Genomic DNA, 20,531 nt, shown 5'->3' with positions numbered 1-20,531 from the left:
ACTGGTCCCTAACCTTAGAAGGTGTACAGCAGCAAGCTGGTAATTATAATGGTCCTTTGAGAGCGTGGTGGTACACACCTGGAATAACAACCCTGAAGAGCAAGAGGCAGGAAAACCAGAAGTTCAAAGCCAACCTCAGCTGTATTATGAGCTTGAAGGCAACCCGGGGTACTAGATAGCCTGTCTCAAAAAAACAAAAATGAGGCTGAGCAGTGTGGTGCACACCTTTAATCCTGCCACTCATGAGGCAAGAGGCAGGTGGATCCCTCTGAGTTTGAGGCCAGCCTGGTCCACTTGGTGAGACCCTTGTCTAAAAACAAGACGTTCCTTGGGCAGAAGTATTGTCCCTGTGGCCAGGCCTGCCTAGCGCTGCTCAGTTTGGAGCACTGGAGAACCCAGCTGCTACTTAGAGAGCCCCTCCCCCTTGCCCTGACCAGCTACGGCAGTTTGGTGTCCTTTTCTCTGCTTTGACCCCCAGCAGGGTGGGGAGAGCCTGCCAGGGACCTGACTCAGCCTTGAGATTGCCTGCAGACACAACAAGGGGTGGGGGCCCTGGGGGCAGGAACCTAGCCAAGCAGATACCCAGCCCCAACCTGCCACTAGGACCCTTCGTGCTCTGAGCTTCAGTACTCTTCCTCATGGACCGCACCGTAGTGCTCATTACCGGCTGCTCCTCCGGTATCGGCTTGCACTTAGCTGTTCGTCTGGCTTCTGACCGGTCCCAGAGCTTTAAAGGTATAGGAGGGGACCAGCATGGAGGCCAGGGAGGAGCCCCCACAGGTAAGCAGGGTGATGAGTCATTTATCCCCTCCCAAATTTTAGTGTATGCCACAATGAGGGACCTGAAGGCACAGGGACCACTGTTGGAGGCAGCCCGGGCTCGAGGATGCCCTCCTGGCTCCCTGGAGACACTGGAATTGGACGTCAGGGATTCACATTCTGTGGCCGCTGCCCAGGCATGTGTGTCCGAGGGTCGTGTGGATGTGCTGGGTAAGCCTACCTGAAACACATGTAATAGGAGTCTTTACTACCCAGTGCCCAACCAAACCGGGAAGTCCCGAGTTCAGGGAACCACAAGAGGAGGGGAGAGATCAGTGTTATGAGTGATATCTGTTCTCTCTCCCTGCAGTGTGTAATGCCGGCCGGGGCCTCTTCGGTCCGCTGGAGGCGCATGAGCTGGACGCAGTGGGTGCTGTGCTGGACGTGAATGTGGTCGGGACAGTTCGGATGCTGCAAGCCTTTCTGCCGGACATGAAGAGGCGCCACTCTGGGCGTGTGCTAGTGACTGCGAGTGTAGGAGGCTTGATGGGTGAGCAAAAGGGACCGAGTAAGTAAGTAAGGGGTGCAGAGCAGGGCGAGGAGCGCCAGGGTCTCTGCAACCTTGTCTCCCCTCCTAGGGCTGCCATTCCACGAAGTTTACTGTGCCAGCAAGTTCGCGCTCGAAGGTTTGTGCGAGAGTCTGGCGATCCTGCTGCCGCTCTTTGGAGTCCAGTGAGTCACCAGCCCTCCAGAACCCTGTAAAGCTTGGGAACCCCAGTCCCAGATCTTGGAGACACTCTTGAGCAATGCCTCTGGTTCTCCTTTTCCAGCTCACATTGTGTGCCAGACTCTATACGGGGAGCTTGGCACAGGCAATCTCACTTCACGAGCCACTCCAGCTCTTAAGGCATATTGGGATGGGTAAACAGAGCGAGTAGGTGACTAGACCCCAGATGGCCATGGGAGCCCTTCTCTAGCAGCATCCGGCTTGGCAAGCGCGCTGGTAATGCCAGCACCTGCCACCTGGGCACAGCCCCTCTCGGTGTCCTCCCTTTGTGGAGGAGCTAGGGCCAGGCTTGTGGTCACCGCCATCAACCAGTCACTGCTGTTGCTCCCACAGCGTGAGTCTCATCGAGTGCGGGCCGGTGCACACGGCCTTTTATGAGAAGCTAGAGGGTGGCCCAGGCGGGGCTCTGGAGCGTGCAGATGCCGAGACTCGCCGCCTCTTCACGCACTACCAGCGTGGCTATGAGCAAGTTCTGAGCGAGGCCCAGGACCCAGAGGAGGTGACAGAGGTGGGTGCAAACGGGGCCTCCGAGCTCAGTCTCTGGGTGGGGCACGGTGGCGCACCCCCAGTAGTTCCCCCACAGACCCGCGCTGCTCTTCCCTCCGCAGCTCTTTCTGACCGCTCTGCGAGCCCCGCGGCCCGCGCTGCGCTACTTCTCCACCGACCGCTTCCTGCCACTGACCCGAATGCGCACAGAGGATCCCAGCGGCAGCAGCTACGTCACCGCCATGCACTGCCAGGCCTTCGCTGATCTGCAGGCGCAGGAGGGCCCTGAAGCTGGGGCCAGAACCCCTGGGGACCGGGATGCGACCTCCGGTGTGTGCGTCCCAGGGTGTGCGTCCCCTAGGGTGGCAGCTGAATTGTGCAGGCCTGCATCCGATAAACTGGGTCAGGACTAACAATGTTACCAGCAAAAGAGCTAAGAAACAAAGTCTCCTTTTTCTTATTTTAGAATTTGTTTTGTTTTGTTTTTGGCAGGGGCTCACTATGTAGCCCTGGTTGGCCTCTAACTCATAGAGATCCGCCTGCCTTTGCCTCCTGAGTGTTGGAACCAAAGGTCTGTGCCCTTCTCAGAACCATTTTTAAATAGTGCAAACTTCCTCATGGGTCAAGATTGAGCTAATATAGATAGACCGGGGTGTAGGTTAAGGTTTTTTTTCTTCCAATAAATGTTTTTTGGAAACATTTATTGAGCATGATTTGGAGGGGGACACATTCCACCGTGGCACAGAGTGCAGAAGTCAGGGGTAACACTGTTCTCTCTGCCACCATGGACTTCAGGGATTGAACACAGGTCTTCAGATTTGAACTGTAAATGTTTTCAACAGATGGGCCAGCAAGTCGGGGTAGATTTTAACTGCCAGCAATGATTGGGATCAGCCCAATTGTTGTTGAATCAGTGTCATATGTAGCCTAGGCTGGCCTTGAACTTGCTATGTGGCTGAGGATGACTTTGAACTTTCTGATCCTCCCAAGTGCTGGGGGTCCAGGCTTGACTTCCTAGTGTGACTTTTTTCTTTTTTTAAAGATTTATTTATTTATTATGTACACAGAAGAGGGCGCCAGATCTCATTACAGATGGTTGTGAGCCACTATGTGGGCGCTGGGAATTGAACTCAGGAACTCTGGAAGAGCAGTCAGTGTTCTTAACCTCTGAGCCATCTCTCCAGCCCTAGTGTGACTTCTTTCAATGCATCCTGCAGAGCCACATGTATACAGACGGAACCAGCTCTAATACCAGCACTCCACAAGTGGAGTTGAGAGGATCTGGCCAGTCTGGGCTGCTAGAGAGCAGTGAGGAGAGGGAGGTGGGGAGAGAGCTTGGTGGTTAGGAGCACTGGCTGCTGTTCAAGAGGGAATAGCCTGGTTCAGTTCTTGGAACCCATATGGTGGCTCACAACTGTCTGTAATTCCAATTCCAGGGGATCCGATGCTCTCTTCTGGCTCCAATAGGCACCAGCCATGCATGTGGTACACAGACATACAGACAGACAAAACACCTATACACATAAAGTAATAATAATAACAAACCTAGTAAGTAGCACTCCTGTAGTTTCAGAATCTGAAAGGTAAAGGCAAGAGGGTCAGAAATTCAAGATCATCCCTCCACTACATAGTAAGTTGAAGGCCAACCTGGGATACAAGGGACCCTGTCTCAAAAAGAGCAAACAAAAACACACACCAGACACACTGGTGGGAGGCAGAGGCTGACCAATCTCTGTGAGTTCAAGGCCAACCTGGTCCACATAGTAAGTTCCAGACCAGCCAGTGCTACATAGTAAAACCCTGTCTCAAAAAAAAAAAAAAAAAAATGGGGTGAGGGGAGGCTAATTTTATCTGCTTAAAACACCCTTGCCTGGGCTGGGAGTCTAGCTCAGGGGACAGAGCTTGCTTCATAAGGCAGAGTTTGACCCCCTCAAAGTTTGAGGGTGGAAGATACTTTCTGCTGCCTCCATCTGAGTAAAATCTAATGTTTGACCCTAAGCTCTCAAGACTTTCTGTGGTGTTCCTGCGTCTTTTTTCTTTTTCACTTTTTGCTTGTACATGTGTCTGTGTGTTCCCATGTATGTGGGCGTGGGCGTGTATGTGTGTGTGTGTGTGTGTGTGTGTGTGTGTGTGTGTGTGTGTAGGTCCACAGTTGAAGTCAGGAGTCTTTATTTCTTGGTGCAAGGACTCATTGGACCCGGAGCTCATGACTCCAGCTTGTCTGGACTAGCAGCTTGCTCCCAAGGATCCTAGGACTCTGACTCCCTGGTGCTGGCATTACAGGAGGACATCAAGGCAATACTTTTATGTGCATCTAGAGATCTGAACTCGGGTCCTCTGGGCTTTATCCATGAACCATCTCCCCAGCCCCTGCAACCTTTGTGACCCTTATGTCACCTTCTATATCTGTGCACACTCCTGTTCTCCTGGCCTGTTAATACCATCATTGCCTCCTCCCCCACACACACACCCGCCCCCAGACAGGGTTTCTCTGTGTAGCCCTGGCTGTCCTAGAACTCACAGAGATGCTTCTGACTCTGCCTCCAGAGTGCTGGGATCAAAGGTGTGCACCACCACCACCCGGCTTTCCGATTCTATTTTCTTTGTCAGGTCTTTGCTATTTCCCTGAGCCACCCTACCTAAAAAAGTATTCCTTCCCCTCCAGTATAGTTCCGTCCCCTTGTTTTAGTCTTCTTTATTGTGTGATCACCACCACATGTATTCTGGATTTATTGTTTATTCATCCCATCCCAAGACATCCACAAATCCACCTCAGTGAACTTTGTTCTCTGTTCTATCCTTTATGCTCAGGACAGTGCACTAAATAGACACTTACCTAAGAAAAGCAACGCTGTGTGATTACACAGTGAGATTCTGTCTCAAAACAAACTACCAGTGCCAGATGTAAGACTAACACTTCCCCAACCTTTGCCCTGACTCCTTTAAACTCTCTAAAATCCAATTTGAACTGTCTTCTGCAAGAAGCTTGACTCCTTAACAGATTAGTTACTTTACAAGGCCAGATTTCCGGACCACAGCACATTACAGGTCTTTCCGTCTCCTTTCCGCCTGTCAGCACCTGCCCCGTCCAGGGCTTTGGGGCTAATCTCAAACTTGCAGCGGATCCTTCTGGGATCAAAGCTGGGATCGCAGATCAAAGCTCCGATCTTTTCACGAATCTCGAGGCCGGGTTGCTCTCCTTTTTGCTATCTCCATGGATGATTTACCTGAGAAGTTTTCTGATAACTCTCTGGCTACCCCTCCACTAGACTTTCCAGCCCTCATTAACTTCGCCGGGAATCCTCACCCTAGGTCTCCCTTTGCCCCCGGCAGCCTTGCAGACCTAACACGCTGAGACCGCCCTCTTGCCTGTCCTTACAAACCTCAGAGTCCTACGGAAACCACGAGACCCGCCCCTAGGTCTGCCAAAACACTCAGAAGCCCAATTTCCCTTGTGTGGAAATGGAGATGTGGTAGAGCTGTCTAGTAGCTTCGCTGGGAACTCCGGAGCAAGCAGAACAATGTGACCCCACCGTCCCCGTCACTGGCATTGAGAAGGGACGCCGGGAGGGGTCCTGGCTTTGTCACAGTCTCCTAGCAAGCCAGGGCAAGCAAAGACCAATAGGAATCCGCGAAATGGGCCCCGCCCTCTTCCTGCCAGCCTAAGTGAATCCGGTGCCAGGGTTTCGCGCAACCCCGAAGCCCCTGCGCTTAGCCCCGCCCCGCCCCGCCCCGCCCCGCCCCGCCCCGCCCCGCCCCAGAAGCCTCTCGAGAATCCTTCCGTGTCTCGGAGTTGCACGGTCTGACTGCTCTGAGGTCCCGTAGCTCCGTGCTGTGAAGTCTGAGGGTAGTGCTTCCGGGCCGCAGCCTAGGACGCCTCCGCGGCGGTGTAAGTAGAAGCAGAATCCCAAGAGCTCAGTGAGTAGGGAAGCGGCCCGAGCCACGGCGTCCCCTCTACTCCCCGCCTTTCAGTCTTCGCAGATGCCGGTTCAGTTTAACCAGAGGGGCTAGGATTCCTAAAGCCCCAGCCCCCATGACTCAGGGGTTCCCGGCAGGTTCCCCCTGCCTCGATTCCGGTTTCTATGCGCGAACGCCCCCCTGCCCTGCTCCAGGTCCCTCCTCCTGCGTCCGAGTTCCCCTGCAGGCCTCGGCCGCTGCCCGCCTAGTCACTCTCGGTTCGTCTCCCTGACTGTCTGCAGGCCTGGGCAGCATGGCCGTATTCCGCTCTGGCCTCCTGGTGCTGACAACGCCGCTGGCCACCTTGGCCCCACGTCTGTCTCCCATCCTGACCTCGGCGGCTGGCCTGGTCAGCCACACCCTCTATGTGCACCTGCAACCGGGCATGGACCTGGGGGGTCCCGCTCAGCCCCAGGCCAGCCCGGTGCAGGCCACCTTTGAAGTTCTGGATTTCATCACACACCTCTACACCGGCGCCGACCTGCTCAGGCACCTGGACGTCAGAATTCTACTGACCAATATCCAAACCAAGAGCACTTTTCTCCCCGTTCTGCCCTCCGTCCAGAATCTGGCCCAACCTCCAGAAGTAGTACTGACGGACTTCCAGACCCTGGATGGGAGCCAGTACAACCCGGTGAAACAACATCTAGAGCGTTATGCCACCAGTTGTTACAGCTGTTGTTCGCAGTTGTCTTCCATCTTGCTGTATCCGGATTATGGAACTGGAGAGCTGCCTGTGGAGACCCTGAATGCTTCCTTACCCTCCACCATAAGGCCAGCTTCCCCAGTTGCCAGATCTCCAAAGCAACCTGTGCGTGGCTACCACCGTGGGGCCGTGGGTGGCACTTTTGACCGCTTGCACAATGCCCACAAAGTGTTGCTCAGTATTGCATGTGTGCTGGCCCAGGAGCAGCTTGTGGTGGGAGTAGCAGACAAAGATCTGTTGAAGAGTGAGTGAGAGGGAACCTGGATTAGGGCAATGGAGGACACCCATTCAGTTTTCTTGGCTCCCCCAATGCCAAGATCAAGGAAGGTTAGGGCCACTTCTTACCGTTACAAAATGCCACAATGCCCGACATGTTCTTGCTATGGGACTTATGTTAGATGAATACATGTGGTATTCTTCGTGCGTGGGTCAGTCACCTTTGCTGAAGTCCGAACTCCCCAGATGGGAACCAATGAATTTGCACTTTATGGTTCTCCAAGTGATCAACTCTAAGGATGGGGTAGTTCTCCACCTAGCTGATACCTACTGGTACTGCTTCTCTGTAGTCATTTTTTGGTGGCTTGTTTTCTGGGTACCTGGCAGCCCTTGCAGTGTCTGCTGCTTGTTTATTTCTTCCCCTTTGTCTCCCTCGCCCCCCCAAACTGTTCCAGTTTCACCCTTTCTTGCTGCCACTGCTTGGGGGGATTTCTGTACCTAGGGACTTTCTTCCCCAAATGGGCCTGCGTGTCTACTCTGGTGGAAAGATCTCACTGGTGTTCTTGGCTCCTTCTCCAGGCAAGCTGCTCCCTGAGCTGCTCCAGCCTTATGCAGAGCGTGTGGACCATCTGAGTGAGTTCCTGGTGGACATCAAGCCCTCCCTGACTTTTGATATCGTCCCCCTGCTGGACCCCTATGGGCCTGCTGGGTCTGACCCTACCTTGGAGTTCCTGGTGGTCAGCGAGGAGACCTATCGTGGGGGGATGGCCGTCAACCGCTTCCGCCTTGAGAATGTAACCCCTGAAGGAGACCGCCAGAGGGAATGGGAGGGGGAGGCCTGTTGGAAGTACTGTGGCCCCAGGGCAGGGAAGGGAGGGTTCAGGGGAAGCGTTGGAGGAGGAGAGGGGTAGGTAAATAGAGGGCAGATTGGGGCTCCAGATTCATCCCCCCCTGTTTTTTTTAAGATTTATTTATTATGTATACAACATTCTGCCTCCATGTATGCCTGCATGCCAGAAGAGCACACCAGATCTCATTATAGGTGGTTGTGAGCCACCACATGGTTGCTGGGAATTGAACTCAGGACCTCCGGAAGAGCAGCCAGTGCTCTTAACCTCTGAGCCCCCAGCCCCTCATCCCCCTTCTCTTACTCCCTTTACCTCAGGGCAAGGAGGAACTTGCCTTATACCAGATACAGCTGCTGAAGGACCAAAGTCACGGTGAAAATGAAGAGGACAAGGTCAGCTCCTCCAGCTTCCGCCAGCGGATTCTGGGAAACCTGCTTCAGCCTCCAGATGTAAGTCCGCCTGCCTGCCTGCCTGCCTTCCTTCCTCTTCACTGAATGCGCGGGTTGGAAATGCTGGAGGATAGAAACAGGCTCGCCTGGAAGTGTGAGCTTGAACTCCCTGGTGACGCAGGTCTCACTTCCCTATCTCCAGCAGAGGCCAGAGCTCCCGTCTGGGCTCTATGTGCTCGGGCTGACAGGCATCAGTGGCTCTGGGAAAAGCTCAGTAGCTCAGCGGTTGAAGAACCTGGGAGCATATATCATTGACAGTGACCTTCTGGGCCATCGGGCCTATGCTCCCGGGGGCCCTGCCTACCAGCCTGTGGTGGAGGCCTTTGGAGCAGGTACTGACTGTGGAGGTAGACTGAGGTGAGAAGATGGCCTGGCCCCTTTGCTGAGCCTTCTTTCTCTGTCACCCAGATATTCTTCATAAAGATGGCACCATCAATAGGAAGGTCCTGGGCAGCCGGGTGTTTGGCAACAAGGTAAACACACACACACACACACACACACACACACACACACACACCTCTTCAAGAGTTCTGTAGCTGCTGCCAAATCCATGAGCAGATTCAGTGGACTCCCTGGTCTGGCACAGGAAGTCCATTTCTGCTCATCTTCTCCCAGCCTCCACCTCCCAGGCTGATGTATTTCTCAGGGACACTAACCTCTGCCCCCCTCTCTCTGTCCCCCTCCCCAGAAGCAGCTGAAGATCCTCACAGACATTGTGTGGCCAGTTATCGCAAAGCTGGCCCGAGAGGAGATGGATTTGGCTGTGGCTAAGGGTGAGTGGGAGGGATGATGGGAGCAGCCAGAGTGGGAAAGTTAAGCAGCAACTCCCTTTGGGACCTTCCTTGGCCCCAGGGGGACCATTCACTACATTTGGTGTGCTGACAGGCAGCAAGTGTCAAGTGCTGCTGGCAATGACTAGGCTTTCCCCACAGGAAAGTCTGTGTGTGTGATAGATGCTGCTATGCTGCTGGAAGCTGGCTGGCAGAATATGGTGCACGAGGTGTGGACCATTGTCATCCCTGAGACTGAGGTATCTGGACCCTACTCTACCCCGTCTGAGCCCACTGCAGACAGTTTCCTGCTCTGATCCAGTAGACTGGGCTGGGATCCTTCCTGATCATTGTGTCATCCGTGCCCAGGCAGTACGACGTATTGTTGAGAGGGATGGACTGAGTGAGGCAGCCGCTCAGAGCCGGCTGCAGAGCCAGATGAGCGGGCAGCAGCTGGTAGAGCAGAGCCATGTGGTCCTGAGTACCTTGTGGGAACCACATGTCACACAGCGACAGGTTGGTGCAGAGGTAAAGTTGTGTGTGTGGGGGAAGGTTCCAATGCTTGTCTCCCTGACCCTGTCCTCTTCTACCATTCTGGACTGGCCAAAGGTGGAAAAGGCCTGGACTCTTCTACAGAAGCGCCTCTCTAAGACCCACCAGACCAAGAACTGACAATGGATTTTCTGTGGCACCAAAGTGGCCCCTGGAACTAACAAATCTGGTGGTGAGGAGGAATGGGGGCCTCGATGTTCACCCTGTGGCAGGCCTAAGGGCTTCAAGCTAAGCTGTGCAGGACACAGACAGAAGCCCGGAAGTCTGCCTAGCATGCTGGAATTGGCCGGCAGTGAGGCTGTAGCCAGTGGGGGAGCAGTCCCCTCTAGGGTTTTGTCCCCTTTAGTGGTGGATGTGTGGCGTCTGTCTACCGTTGATGGGTTGTGGGAAACACTGGACCCAGTAACCGAATTAAAGATGTTTCCAAGGCTGCCTGTGTGGTTTCTCCTTCCTGCTCCAGTGCCTCTGGGTATCTTTGGATTCTCAGGCTCCACAGTCAGGGACAAGGCCCGAGTTGGAAGCCAGGGAATGCTGTGGTTAAGTGTGGCCTTTGAGGCTAGCCAGACTGAAGTTAGCCTATCAGTGACTAGCGATGTGCTTAGTGTGTTAGACTTTACTATTGTTCTGCCTATAAGCCTAACTTCAAAGCCTCTTTACAAGGTTTAATTAAACAAGCGCCATGTCAGACACCAGCTGGGTGTTGGGTGGCGTTGTTCCCTCATTGAATCAGATCATGTGACACGGGAAGTTCTTGACCCTGCTGTGGTTGCCAGCCCGATCAGCCGTGCGCGTGCGTACACAATGTCACACTGTTCAGATGCTTTTTTGAGAGTGGTGCTGGGACTCTCAGGGGTTCTACCACCGAACTAATACACCTCTATCCCTTTTGACAATCCTTTTGAGAGGGATTCATTGAACAGAAAATTGCTGCCATTCTAGATTCTCATTTGGAGGCGAGCAGGGCCCACGGCTGTTTACATTGCCTATATTAACGCGAATTGGTCAGGTTTAGCCACCGCCAGCAGGCATTTAATAACTGGAGCCGCGCAAGCGCAGCCCTTTCGCCCCACCCATGACCGCAATCGCGGATTGGTGGGCTGGATCATGTGATCGAGCCTCGCCTCTTCCCGGAGGCTGGGGGACAGTCCGCAGGCTTGTTTCCGGTTCGGTAGGTCCACGATGACGGAGCCGGGCGCCTCTCCCGAGGACCCTTGGGTCAAGGCAAGCTCCGCGGACGCGCACGCCGGCGAGGGGAGGGCGGGTCGGGCTCGTGCACGTAGGGGTTCCGGAAGACGCGGGGCTCCCCAACTATCCCCAGAGTCTCCCCTGCTGTCCGGGCCCCGGGGCTGCAGAGAAGACAGCTCTCACCCGGCGTGTGCCAAGGTGGGGAGACAAGTGAGGCATGTGTGGGGGGGACAAAGGGGACGTGCCTGGGAGGTGGGGCGGGGGCTGCAGGGATCATACAGAGGGGGCGGCGCCCCTGCGGCCTAGCCAGGCTTGGCTTTGGGAGAGCCATTCAGCGGTCCCCGCACCCGTGGTACGTGCATCTGCGGGTTGCATGTGCCTTTTCCTAGAGGCAAAGGTCTGACGGGCTTCTCCCTTGCTTGATGCTGCAGGTCGAGTATGCCTACAGTGACAACAGCCTGGACCCTGGTGAGTGCCTTTTCCACCGTCTTCGCGTCAGGAATGACCCATTTCAGCTCTGTAGATCTTTGTGGTCTTGCCAGCCACACCTGAGCACAGTCCACTGTCACTGTGCCAAGGTCCTGGCTTGAGAAGTGAGGGAGGAGCTGAAGGATAGGCAGGAAGCAACCATGGGTCACACCTGGTTTTTTTGCCTTAGAACGGGAAATGATGGAAATAGTGACAGCTGGTCATATTCATTGCATCCAGATGCCCCCTTATGAGTCAGAAATTAGTCCTGTGGGCAGTGTAGACACTAGAAACAGGAGCATTGCAGCATGAAGTGGGTGGCCCGTGGTGGCCAGCTTTGGAGTTGGGGAGAGGTCAGCTTTTGAAGCCATTGTGTCCATAGGTGACTGAGGCCTCTTTCTTCCAGGGCTTTTTGTAGAAAGCACCCACAAGGGGAGTGTAGTGTCCAGAGCTAATAGCATCGGCTCCACCAGTGCCTCCTCCGTCCCCAACACAGGTAGGCAGCAACACACTCCCCACAGACCTGGGGAGACGTAGCTATGCCATCACCTTAGTCTTTCCTAAATAGGGAGCTCCACTGTTCGCATGGGGAGGCTGGAGCAGTGCCAAGCCTGAGTATCTTTCACCTCATCCAAGATACTAGGTTCTTTGCATTTACCATCTCTGGGCACCAAGGTTTCAACTAGGGAAAAGTGGGCTTGCTGGACTCAGTGGACCCTGAAGTGACCTGTCCCTGCCTCCATCTCTGAGTCTAGATGATGAGGACAGTGATTATCAGCAAGAGTCCTACAAGGAATCCTACAAAGACCGGAGGCGGCGTGCACACACTCAAGCTGAACAGAAGAGGAGGGATGCTATCAAGGTGACTGGGGGGGGGGGTCTGTACCCCAGGCAGCAAGGGAGAACTCTGCGTGGTTCTTATTCACCCTGCCCTGTCCCTTTTAGCCCCAGGAGTCTGCAGGAAGAGGGAGCTGGGCTAGTCCCGTGCCTGTAGGGCCTTCCTCCAGCCCTCTGTGCTTTGAGTTTCTGAGCATGGAATTGGTATCAAGTTTGTGCTGGCCTGGCTTCTTCCTGAGTTCAGAAACCTGTTTCCTTGCTGTTTCCACAGAGAGGCTATGATGATCTTCAGACCATCGTCCCTACTTGCCAGCAGCAGGACTTCTCCATTGGCTCCCAAAAACTCAGCAAAGCCATCGTTCTACAGAAGAGTATGGCCAGGGCCACAGGGCAGGGGTAGTAGTAGTGACCAGGAGTGGCTGGTACCTGGTCTGACCCAGGTGGGGTGGCTGTAATGGGAAAATTGGGTTATAGGGGAAGGGGAAACAAAATGAGCCAGCCTCCTGCTTCAGACTTCCTGTTCCCAACCCCTCTCTTGGTCTTATTCCAGCCATCGACTACATCCAGTTTTTACACAAGGAGAAGAAAAAGCAGGAGGAGGAGGTATCCACACTGCGCAAGGACGTCACAGCCCTGAAGATAATGAAAGTGTAAGGGGGCCGCTGAGCTGAGGGGGTGCTGAAGTCAACTCCAGTCCTCTTCTATCTTGTTCAGAGCCCGTATCAGGGAATGCATGTAGGCAATACTGACTCCGAGGTAGTTGCTGTAAGGCAGGACTGTGTCCCCATTAGCCTTTTACATACAGCAGACATACAGGAAGTGAACACCTGTCAGGTTAACAAGGAGTAGGGTGCAGGGAGTCACAGTTCTGACTTAGTGTTCAGCTGTTGATTGCATCCCCAAAGGTCTCTAGGAATACTCTTCCGGGGTGGCCACTGGGTTATCCCGCCATGTGTCTCAGGTTGGTGGGGCTGCTGTTGCACCTCAGCTCTGCATGCTTGTATGCTTTCAGGAACTATGAGCAAATTGTGAAGGCACATCAGGACAACCCTCATGAGGGAGAAGACCAGGTCTCTGACCAGGTCAAGTTCAACGTGTTTCAAGGCATCATGGACTCCCTATTCCAGTCTTTCAATGCCTCTATCTCTGTGGCCAGCTTCCAGGAGCTGTCAGCTTGTGTCTTCAGCTGGATTGAGGAACACTGTGAGCCACAGGTATGTGGCAGCAGGGGTCATGGGGTCTGAGGCTCTCTTACTACCGCCAAGCAAAGTGGTCCAAGCCATTCAGAAAAGCAGTGGAGTTGCCTTTGGGATTCTACAGGGTGTCTACAAAGTTTAGTATTCTGTTTCTCTTTGCTGCCTAGCCCTGTCAAGATCTCATCTGGCAACCATGATGCGAGCCCTCAGTACCAGGTCTAGCTTTGGCCCACGTCACTGGTGACTCATCAGCCACTCCACTTCGTGGCTGTCCTGTATGGAAGCCAGCAGCAGTTACTGAAAGTTTCTAGAAACGTGCAGATTACAGGACACCCCCACCCCATTGTAGACCCAGGGCTTTTCATTGCGCTGTCTTCTGCACTTGAGGCCTGGCTGGTTTTTCTCAGATTTCTCCTTTCATGTTAACCAATACTTTCATTGTGAAATACTTGGAACACTGTAAGAGTGAACACCCACATCCACCACATCAGTTACACCAATGACATAGTCACCTGTGTCCCTATCTTATTTCAGGAATATCTGAAAATTAAAAGGAGGCAACATTCCATCTTGGGTTCCCCTTCCCCCTTAAAAAACAAAACACGCCGGGCGGTGGTGGCGCACGCCTTTAATCCCAGCACTCGGGAGGCAGAGCCAGGCGGATCTCTGTGAGTTCGAGGCCAGCCTGGTCTCCAAAGCGAGTTCCAGGAAAGGCGCAAAGCTACACAGAGAAACCCTGTCTCGAAAAACCAAAAAAAAAAAAAAAAAAAAAAAAAAACACATTTTATGTACATGGGTGTTTTGCTTGCATACATCTATGCATCTCATGTGTGTGCCTGATGCCAGAGGCCAGAAGAGGGCACTGGATCTCCTGCAACTGGAGTTCAGGTGGCTGGGAGCTACCATGTGGGTGCTGGGAACAAGGCCTGGGTCCTCTGCAAGAGCAAGCACTCTTAACCAAGAGCTATCTCTCTAGCACCCCCCCCCCCCCCCCACACACACACCTTGTTTAGTGTGCAATAGCACACACGGAGAGGTCAGAGGACAGCTTTTTAGTCAGCTCTTTGCTTCCACTTCTTTGTGAGTTCCAGGGAGATGGAACCTTAGGTCACGAGGCTTGCATGGCACAAGGTTTCACTGGCGGAGTCATCTCACCAGCCCCTCTTCTCTGAGTGCTAGGAAGTACCCACCAAGCTGCATGTCTAGCCCTTAGGTGACTGTTTCAGATGCTCTCTTCAAGAGCGTGCTTGGGCTAGGCAGGCATCTTAAAGGCCCGTGCTATCACCCGACCATTCTTCCCTAGACTCTACGAGAAATTGTGATTGGTGTCCTACATCAGCTGAAAACCCAACTCTACTGACGGCTCCCGGAAACCTGCAGGGCAGAGGCCTTCGGTCTGTTTGGAGCTGCTGGGCCTATGAGACTGGACTGCAACACCTCACACCGGTCAGCTGGTTTCTACTTGGTGTTTGGTTTGCCCGGCCCCACTTCAGCTTCAGTGAGGCTGAGTTCTGTGGAAGCTTCTCATTAATTTATTATATTGCCCACAATGTTGACCCACCCCACCTTCCCCTTCCTAGGAAAAGTCTTTAGGACAAGAGTCTGTTCAGGGAACCTCACAGAACCCCTGGCCCCTCAGCCCTTTCTCTGACCATCGGGTTTATGCTCACAATCTACATATATAATTTGGAAATTGTTTGCCTCTGCTTGGTCTCTTGGGCAACACTTGGCTCAAGTTTGGGTATTTTGGCAGTTTTTGACTTGGAAAAAAAGGAAAAGAAATAGTCCCATGGCCAGGAAGGGTAAAAGGCCACCTTGTTCCTATGCTAGGGCTGTGTGGTGAGTACTAAGTAAGGCCAGGGCTTTCTAGCCAGCTCAGGGTAAGGCTGCCAGGTTCCTGCTGTCCCCCATAGTCAACCATACTGTGTGGGTAGAGGAAGCAATGTCCTGTCAGCCCCTGCCCTGTCTCTTCCCTAAGGCAGGTGCCGCACAGAGTTACATATTTGAATTTGCTCTCTAAATGTCAACAGTGTGTTTTTGTTATATGTAGTTTGTTAGTTTCCCAAAGTTCTAACTGGACCAGCAAAGCACCCCAGCTCTTCCTGTGTAATGTATCTGTGTACCTCCCACATTTCTCCTAGGACTTGGGAGATAGATACAGAAGACGCTCAGGTCGTCTGGGGTAGGCCTGGGTGATACCTTGGGATTCTCAGATGTTAGTGTGTGACCACCTTTCTGTACTTTTCTCGCCCGTGTTCCCTGTTGCCTCCCCCAGGTTTGATATCTGGGAGGTTTGATAATCCAGAGGAAATTAAGTATTTTTATATCAAATTATATTACAATAAATATTCCAGATACTTTCCTTGAAGGTTGTGAAGTCCTTGTGGAGGCCTTTGTGACATGGACAACAAAAGGGACATGACCATCTCTTTCTGATCACCAGCTCTGTACTTCCCTCCCTACCACTCACGGTGGAGAGCAGCGAGAACAGTTAGAAGGCCTCCTCAACAAGGCAGCCAGCCCAGGACATCCGCTCCCAGTCCCCAAGGGCCCCTCAGGGGTCTGGGAGCCTGACATTATGATCTTCATCTGTCTCTATCCCAACTTCCTCCTGTGGGGCAAGGAAAGAAATGGAGGAGTCCTCTGGGCAGAGATCCCAGGGGAGCAAGAGAAAGAGTCACTTACAAAGAACTGTTTCTTGCTCTTGGGGTATCCTTCGAGGATCGCATCACACAGCTCGGTGGTCTGACAAGAAACGAAGCCCCTTTCAGATGGGCAGGAGCAGTACAGGGCACTGCCTGCTGGATCATTTTGCACAGGAATTTCCCTGGTAATGGGCACTTCCCACGCTTCCAAGCCACCCTGGGGTTCTCACCATTCTCTTCCGCTTCCTCCACTCTTTACAATACTTCTGCCTTTCTTTGTACACCTGCAAGGAAGAAACATGATTGTCTGTGCGCCCGTGTTCGCTCCAGCCCCACACAGGCAGCCTCCAGCCCCCCAGCTCACCTCCTCTTTCTCTTCTGGCGTGACGTGGTTAGTGGCTGCTCTGATGTTCCCCAGTCTCTCTGTATAGTGAACACATTCCTTCTTTAACTCCTGGATCTCTTTCTGCATCTCCGGAGTGGTCAGCGCACTTGTTAATTCCTTCAGCTCTGAAACCACATGCCCCCAGAGTTAGCAGTCTGAGTGAGGAAGGGATTCTGTCTTGCCCAGCAGGTGCTCTGGGACCTCTCTAGAACAGGACCCCACATTCTGGAGAAGCTCAAGACAAAAGCTTACAGCATGAGTTTGTTTTCTGTTGTTCTTTCCTGCTCCATCTAAAAGCAACAATGGTGTATAAAGTTGAGCAGACTGATGTACAGGTAATTAAAGAAGTGGAAATGCAATGTGCTCATACTGTGGCAGGGAAAGCAAGTGGCTTGCCTGCCTTGCTCCCCCCCCCCCCCCCCCCCCCCCCCCCCGGGGCGGGGGCGCTGAGGACCCAACCCAGGGCCTTGCGCTTGCTAGGCAAGCGCTCTACCACTGAGCTAACTCCCCAACCCCTGCCTTGCCCTTTCATACACAAAAGCCATGAGTAATTCTGCACTTCAGTGTGATAGCGTAGGCATCTGGCAAAGGAGGCCTGGTGCAATAAGACATTGCAGACAAGGAACCACTCTGTTAGCAATTTGTGGCCTCCAAACCATGGCACCTTGGAGGGGTTCCCAGCCTTACCAGCCTCCATGTGGCGGCAGCTCTGCTGTAGGCTCTGCACCTTGGCAGTGAGGGCCACAATTTTGGCATCCAGGCTGTGGAGGTCAGCATCATTCACTGTGTCAAACTGGTCCTGCCAGCCAAGAGGAGAAAGACAAGTGAGTTCATGTCAGGCACAAAGATAAACAAAAGTTGAAATGCAATGCCTGTCCTCAGGACCTTCCAGGTTGGCAAAAACAATAAGACAGAAATGTAAGGCCGAGTGTGATGGCCCATGCCTGTAATCCCAGCACTTGGGAGACACAGACGGTGGATCTGAGTTTGAGGCCAGCCTGGACTATATAGTGAGTTCCAGGACAGCCGAGGCTGTGGAGAGAGACCATGTCTCAAAAAAACCAAAAATAGGAAATATATTTCCATTCAGTGCTAAAATCGCTCATCGTCTAAAGGAAGGAAGCAGCATTCCTTCTGAAGTGGAGAAACGTCCAGTGCAGGAGGCTCAGTGGGTCCTGTGTAAGGAAGGGGCTCCTTCCTTGAGAGGTACTGCTAGAAGAGAGCCGCTAGGGATCAACAAGAGCCTCATCAGCTGAGGCTGAGGGCAGCTTCGAAAGGATGGGAACGCCAGACCAGGCACTTTAGACTGCACACTCGGGCAAGGCGAATCTGAACTGGAGCCGCTAGTCAAATCCTTCATGGAAAAAAAACTCCTGCAGATGGGCGGTGTGCGCACGCCTTTAATCCCAGCACTCGGGAGGCAGAGGCAGGAGGATCTCTGTGAGTTCGAGGCCAGCCTGGGCTGCAGAGTGAGTTCCAGGAAAGGCTCCAAAGCTACACAGGGAAACCCTGTCTCGAAGGGAAAAAAAAGCAAAAAAAAAAAAAAGCCATGTCCATTCAGTTATATCTCCTATGGTTGCTCTTGTTTTACAGAGCTGAATAGACGAAATGCCTCAAAAGGTCTAAAAATACAGTGAAGCTCCTGAGCCATATTACCAGCCCTTGATTTGCATTTAGATAGATCATTCTGGCTACAATATCCAAGATGAAATCTGTTAGACAGCAGCGGAGACAAGTTAGATTCAAAAACGGAAAAAACTTGAGCCAGCCTGGGCTACATAGTGAGACCCAGTCTCAACCCTTTGCCCTCCAAAAAAGGGGGTGGGTCAGGGGGGAAATCAGATGTAATTGGTAAATGACCATACTGTCAGACATGTGAGGTAAAAAAAAAAAAAAAAAAACAAACCCAAGAACTGGGAAAAAAGTGGTTCCCCTAGAAAAGAATGCTAGAAAGCCAGTTTGGAGGGAGAAGGGAGGCAGGAATTAAGCATTCTTCTTTGGCCATATTGATACTGATAGTTAATATTTGGGAGGCATCCAGAGAGAAGTCTGGGTGGGAGAATACAAATTTGACGCGTTTGGGGTAGTGGGCAGAGGAAGAAGAAAAGCATTTGGGAGAGGGTGGGGCTAGACGATGACAGATCTTCCACGCAGAAATGAGGCTGGGAGGAGTAACAAGCCAGGGTCTTCTGTCTGTCCATACCCCAAATGAACGCTGACGAAGTGTGACCACAGGCAGTGTATACCTGATTTCACAATGTCTGAAGCCCTTTTACGGCACAGGCTGGGTTAATTTCGTGAGGTGCCTCAACACTCCTAACTAGTTAAATGCTGGGAGTTGATTCACTCAGACAGGTTCTCAGGCGGACGCTAACGAGGGAGTGAGAATCTGCGGAAGTTCTCACCTGATCGGCAAAATAAATTTTCTGCTTGCCATACGTCTTCTCTTTGATCTTGCCTTGCTGGGCCAGCTGATCCAGAGCCTTCACCACCGCCTGGCCGAGGGGAGGGTGGGGCAATTAGATTTCCGCTGGTGACAGGGAAAAGGGGACCCAAGCCTGACAAGGGAGTTCAGCGGGGAGGGAACCCCCCTAAGTGGGGGTGTCTCACCGCCTTGCCCAGTCCATGCTCCTTCTGCAGGTTTCCGAACACGTCCTGGGCGCTGTAGGGCCGGTTTTGTTCCTGCAGGTACCTCAGGATGATCCCGGGGGCTGCGGGAGACGAGGTGGGAGACGAGGTCACCCCTGACCCCCTCGCCCGCTCCCCTCCCGGGCCCCGTGGGCGCCGCCGTTACCTCCGGCTGCAGCCTCGGCCCGGCTTTTACTCATGGCCTTTCCCGCCACCGAACTCAAGGCCGTGGTCCGGTTGGTTGCTCCGGGAGACACCGCCTTCCGGTGAAGGTCTCAACGCTGATTGGCTGCGGGAGAAGTCTTCCGGAGAAGCGCCCGAACCTTCCGGCCGTAGCTCCGCCCGCCGCGGTAGGCCGGCTCCTGGGCCGTGCGCGCTGGCTGCGGTGAGCGGCCCCTTCCACCTTCAGCCGCCGTGCGAGCACTCGTGACCTCGAGCTAGGCCCAGGTGGCGTCGGGACGGGAAGAAACCCGAGGGTTCCAACTCCCGCCCCGCTCAAGGTCACCGGGCTAGTCACCCTCCGGAGCGTGGCTCGTCCTCCCCCGCAGGAGGGCTGTGGGTACTCGGCAAGCACTCTACCAACGCCCGCTTCCCTGCGTCGCCTGTAGGGGGCGCTCGACGCCAGCTGTGGTTTCAAGCCCCAGAAAGACGGTTGGGAGCAGAGGCTACTCAAGCCACAGGCTTCAAAGTCGCCAGTTAGCCCAGGCAGCAACACCTGACAGGTGCTTTCCATCCCTGACCACAGGGGCCAGTCCGGTGGAGCCTGAAATAAATATTTCTAGTTTCTGAGGTCTGCTGAAGGTAAAGAGCAGCTGTCCTTGCAGCTCGGAGTCCCGTGGAAGGGCGCACAGCATTAATTTTTCAGGCCTTCTGCTACCTAAAACTCAATTAGCCTTTGTTCAGAACATGTCTCCATTTAAGGGGCAGTGTTAAGAATTAAAAATGAAGCCGGGCGGCCGGGCGGTGGTGGCACACGCCTTTAATCCCAGCACTCGGGAGGCAGAGGCAGGCGGATCTCTGTGAGTTCGAGGCCAGCCTGGTCTACAGAGTGAGTTCCAGGAAAGGCGCAAAGCTACACAAAGAAACCCTGTCTCGAAAAACCAAAAAAAAAAAAAAAAAAAAAAAAAAAAGCCGGGCAGTGGTAGCGCACGTCTTTAATTCCCAGCACTCGGGAGGCAGAAGCAGGAGGATCTCTGTGAGTTTGAGGCCAGTCTGGGTTGTTACAAAAACCCTGTCTCGAAGAAAGAAAAGAAAAAAATAAAAAATAATTAAAAATGGAATAACGAGGCTGGAGAGATGGCTCAGCCGTTAAGAGCGCTTGCTTTTCTTGCAGGGGACACTGGTTTGGTTCCCAGCACCAATGTGGCTCCTAATTCTTAACTCCAATTCCAGATCTCCCTTTTCAGCAGGCACCAGGCAAGTGCGCACTCATGTGTACACACACACACACACACACACACACACACACACGCACGCACGCACGCACGCACGCACGCAGGCAAAGTACTCATATACATAAGAAAATAAATCTAAAAGAAAAAACAAAACAGGGTTGGGGAGTTAGCTCAGTGGTAGAGCACAAGGCCCCGGGTTCGGTCCTCAGCTCCAGAAAAAAATAAAAAAAACCAACAACAAAAAAAAACGATGGGACAAATGC

General features: G+C 53.2%; 4 protein-coding genes across 9 annotated transcripts; 3 read left to right on the top strand and 1 right to left on the bottom strand.

The window, feature by feature from the left end:
- Positions 1 to 11: 11 nt before the first annotated feature.
- Positions 12 to 4,040, top strand: Hsd17b1 (hydroxysteroid 17-beta dehydrogenase 1). Its single transcript, XM_052756984.1, has 6 exons — positions 12 to 735; positions 823 to 990; positions 1,130 to 1,309; positions 1,398 to 1,491; positions 1,880 to 2,054; positions 2,155 to 4,040. The coding sequence occupies exons 1-6, from the start codon at positions 639 to 641 to the stop codon at positions 2,443 to 2,445; spliced, it is 1,005 nt and encodes a 334-aa protein (XP_052612944.1). The 5' UTR covers positions 12 to 638; the 3' UTR covers positions 2,446 to 4,040.
- A 1,753-nt stretch (positions 4,041 to 5,793) lies between these two features.
- On the top strand, positions 5,794 to 9,960 carry Coasy (Coenzyme A synthase). Of its 3 annotated transcripts, XM_052757507.1 has the most exons (10): positions 5,794 to 5,921; positions 6,232 to 6,939; positions 7,491 to 7,705; positions 8,077 to 8,208; positions 8,351 to 8,540; positions 8,617 to 8,681; positions 8,897 to 8,981; positions 9,141 to 9,238; positions 9,348 to 9,494; positions 9,588 to 9,960. In XM_052757507.1, exons 2-10 carry the CDS (start codon positions 6,243 to 6,245, stop codon positions 9,648 to 9,650), a joined length of 1,692 nt encoding a protein of 563 aa, XP_052613467.1. In that variant the 5' UTR covers positions 5,794 to 5,921; positions 6,232 to 6,242; the 3' UTR covers positions 9,651 to 9,960. The 3 variants fall into 3 exon arrangements, with proteins under 3 accessions (XP_052613467.1, XP_052613468.1, XP_052613469.1); XM_052757508.1 differs by lacking the exon at positions 5,794 to 5,921 and having other exon boundaries at positions 5,928 to 6,939; positions 8,354 to 8,540; XM_052757509.1 differs by lacking the exons at positions 5,794 to 5,921; positions 8,351 to 8,540; positions 8,617 to 8,681 and having other exon boundaries at positions 5,928 to 6,939.
- Positions 9,961 to 10,072: 112 nt separating this feature from the next.
- On the top strand, positions 10,073 to 15,584 carry Mlx (MAX dimerization protein MLX). 3 transcript variants are annotated; one of them, XM_052757511.1, is made up of 8 exons: positions 10,073 to 10,751; positions 11,147 to 11,183; positions 11,590 to 11,679; positions 11,939 to 12,045; positions 12,292 to 12,391; positions 12,571 to 12,670; positions 13,033 to 13,234; positions 14,520 to 15,584. In XM_052757511.1, the coding sequence occupies exons 1-8, from the start codon at positions 10,710 to 10,712 to the stop codon at positions 14,574 to 14,576; spliced, it is 735 nt and encodes a 244-aa protein (XP_052613471.1). In that variant the 5' UTR covers positions 10,073 to 10,709; the 3' UTR covers positions 14,577 to 15,584. The 3 variants fall into 3 exon arrangements, with proteins under 3 accessions (XP_052613471.1, XP_052613470.1, XP_052613474.1); XM_052757510.1 differs by having other exon boundaries at positions 10,073 to 10,913; XM_052757514.1 differs by lacking the exon at positions 11,590 to 11,679.
- On the bottom strand, positions 15,517 to 19,842 carry Psmc3ip (PSMC3 interacting protein). Of its 2 annotated transcripts, XM_052757516.1 has the most exons (8): positions 19,041 to 19,837; positions 18,857 to 18,957; positions 18,652 to 18,741; positions 16,934 to 17,045; positions 16,226 to 16,371; positions 16,092 to 16,145; positions 15,902 to 15,961; positions 15,517 to 15,827 (listed from the first exon to the last, which is right to left on the bottom strand). In XM_052757516.1, exons 1-8 carry the CDS (start codon positions 19,072 to 19,074, stop codon positions 15,771 to 15,773), a joined length of 654 nt encoding a protein of 217 aa, XP_052613476.1. In that variant the 5' UTR covers positions 19,075 to 19,837; the 3' UTR covers positions 15,517 to 15,770. The 2 variants fall into 2 exon arrangements, with proteins under 2 accessions (XP_052613476.1, XP_052613475.1); XM_052757515.1 differs by having other exon boundaries at positions 15,517 to 15,961; positions 19,041 to 19,842.
- Between the last annotated feature and the right edge of the window lie 689 nt (positions 19,843 to 20,531).

The sequence above is a fragment of the Peromyscus californicus genome, unplaced genomic scaffold, assembly GCF_007827085.1.
Source record: "Peromyscus californicus insignis strain IS unplaced genomic scaffold, ASM782708v3 Scaffold_3__1_contigs__length_106647218, whole genome shotgun sequence".
NCBI lineage: Eukaryota > Metazoa > Chordata > Mammalia > Rodentia > Cricetidae > Peromyscus > Peromyscus californicus.
Note: the sequence above shows the minus strand (reverse complement) of the source record. Positions and strands in the feature narration are given on the sequence as shown.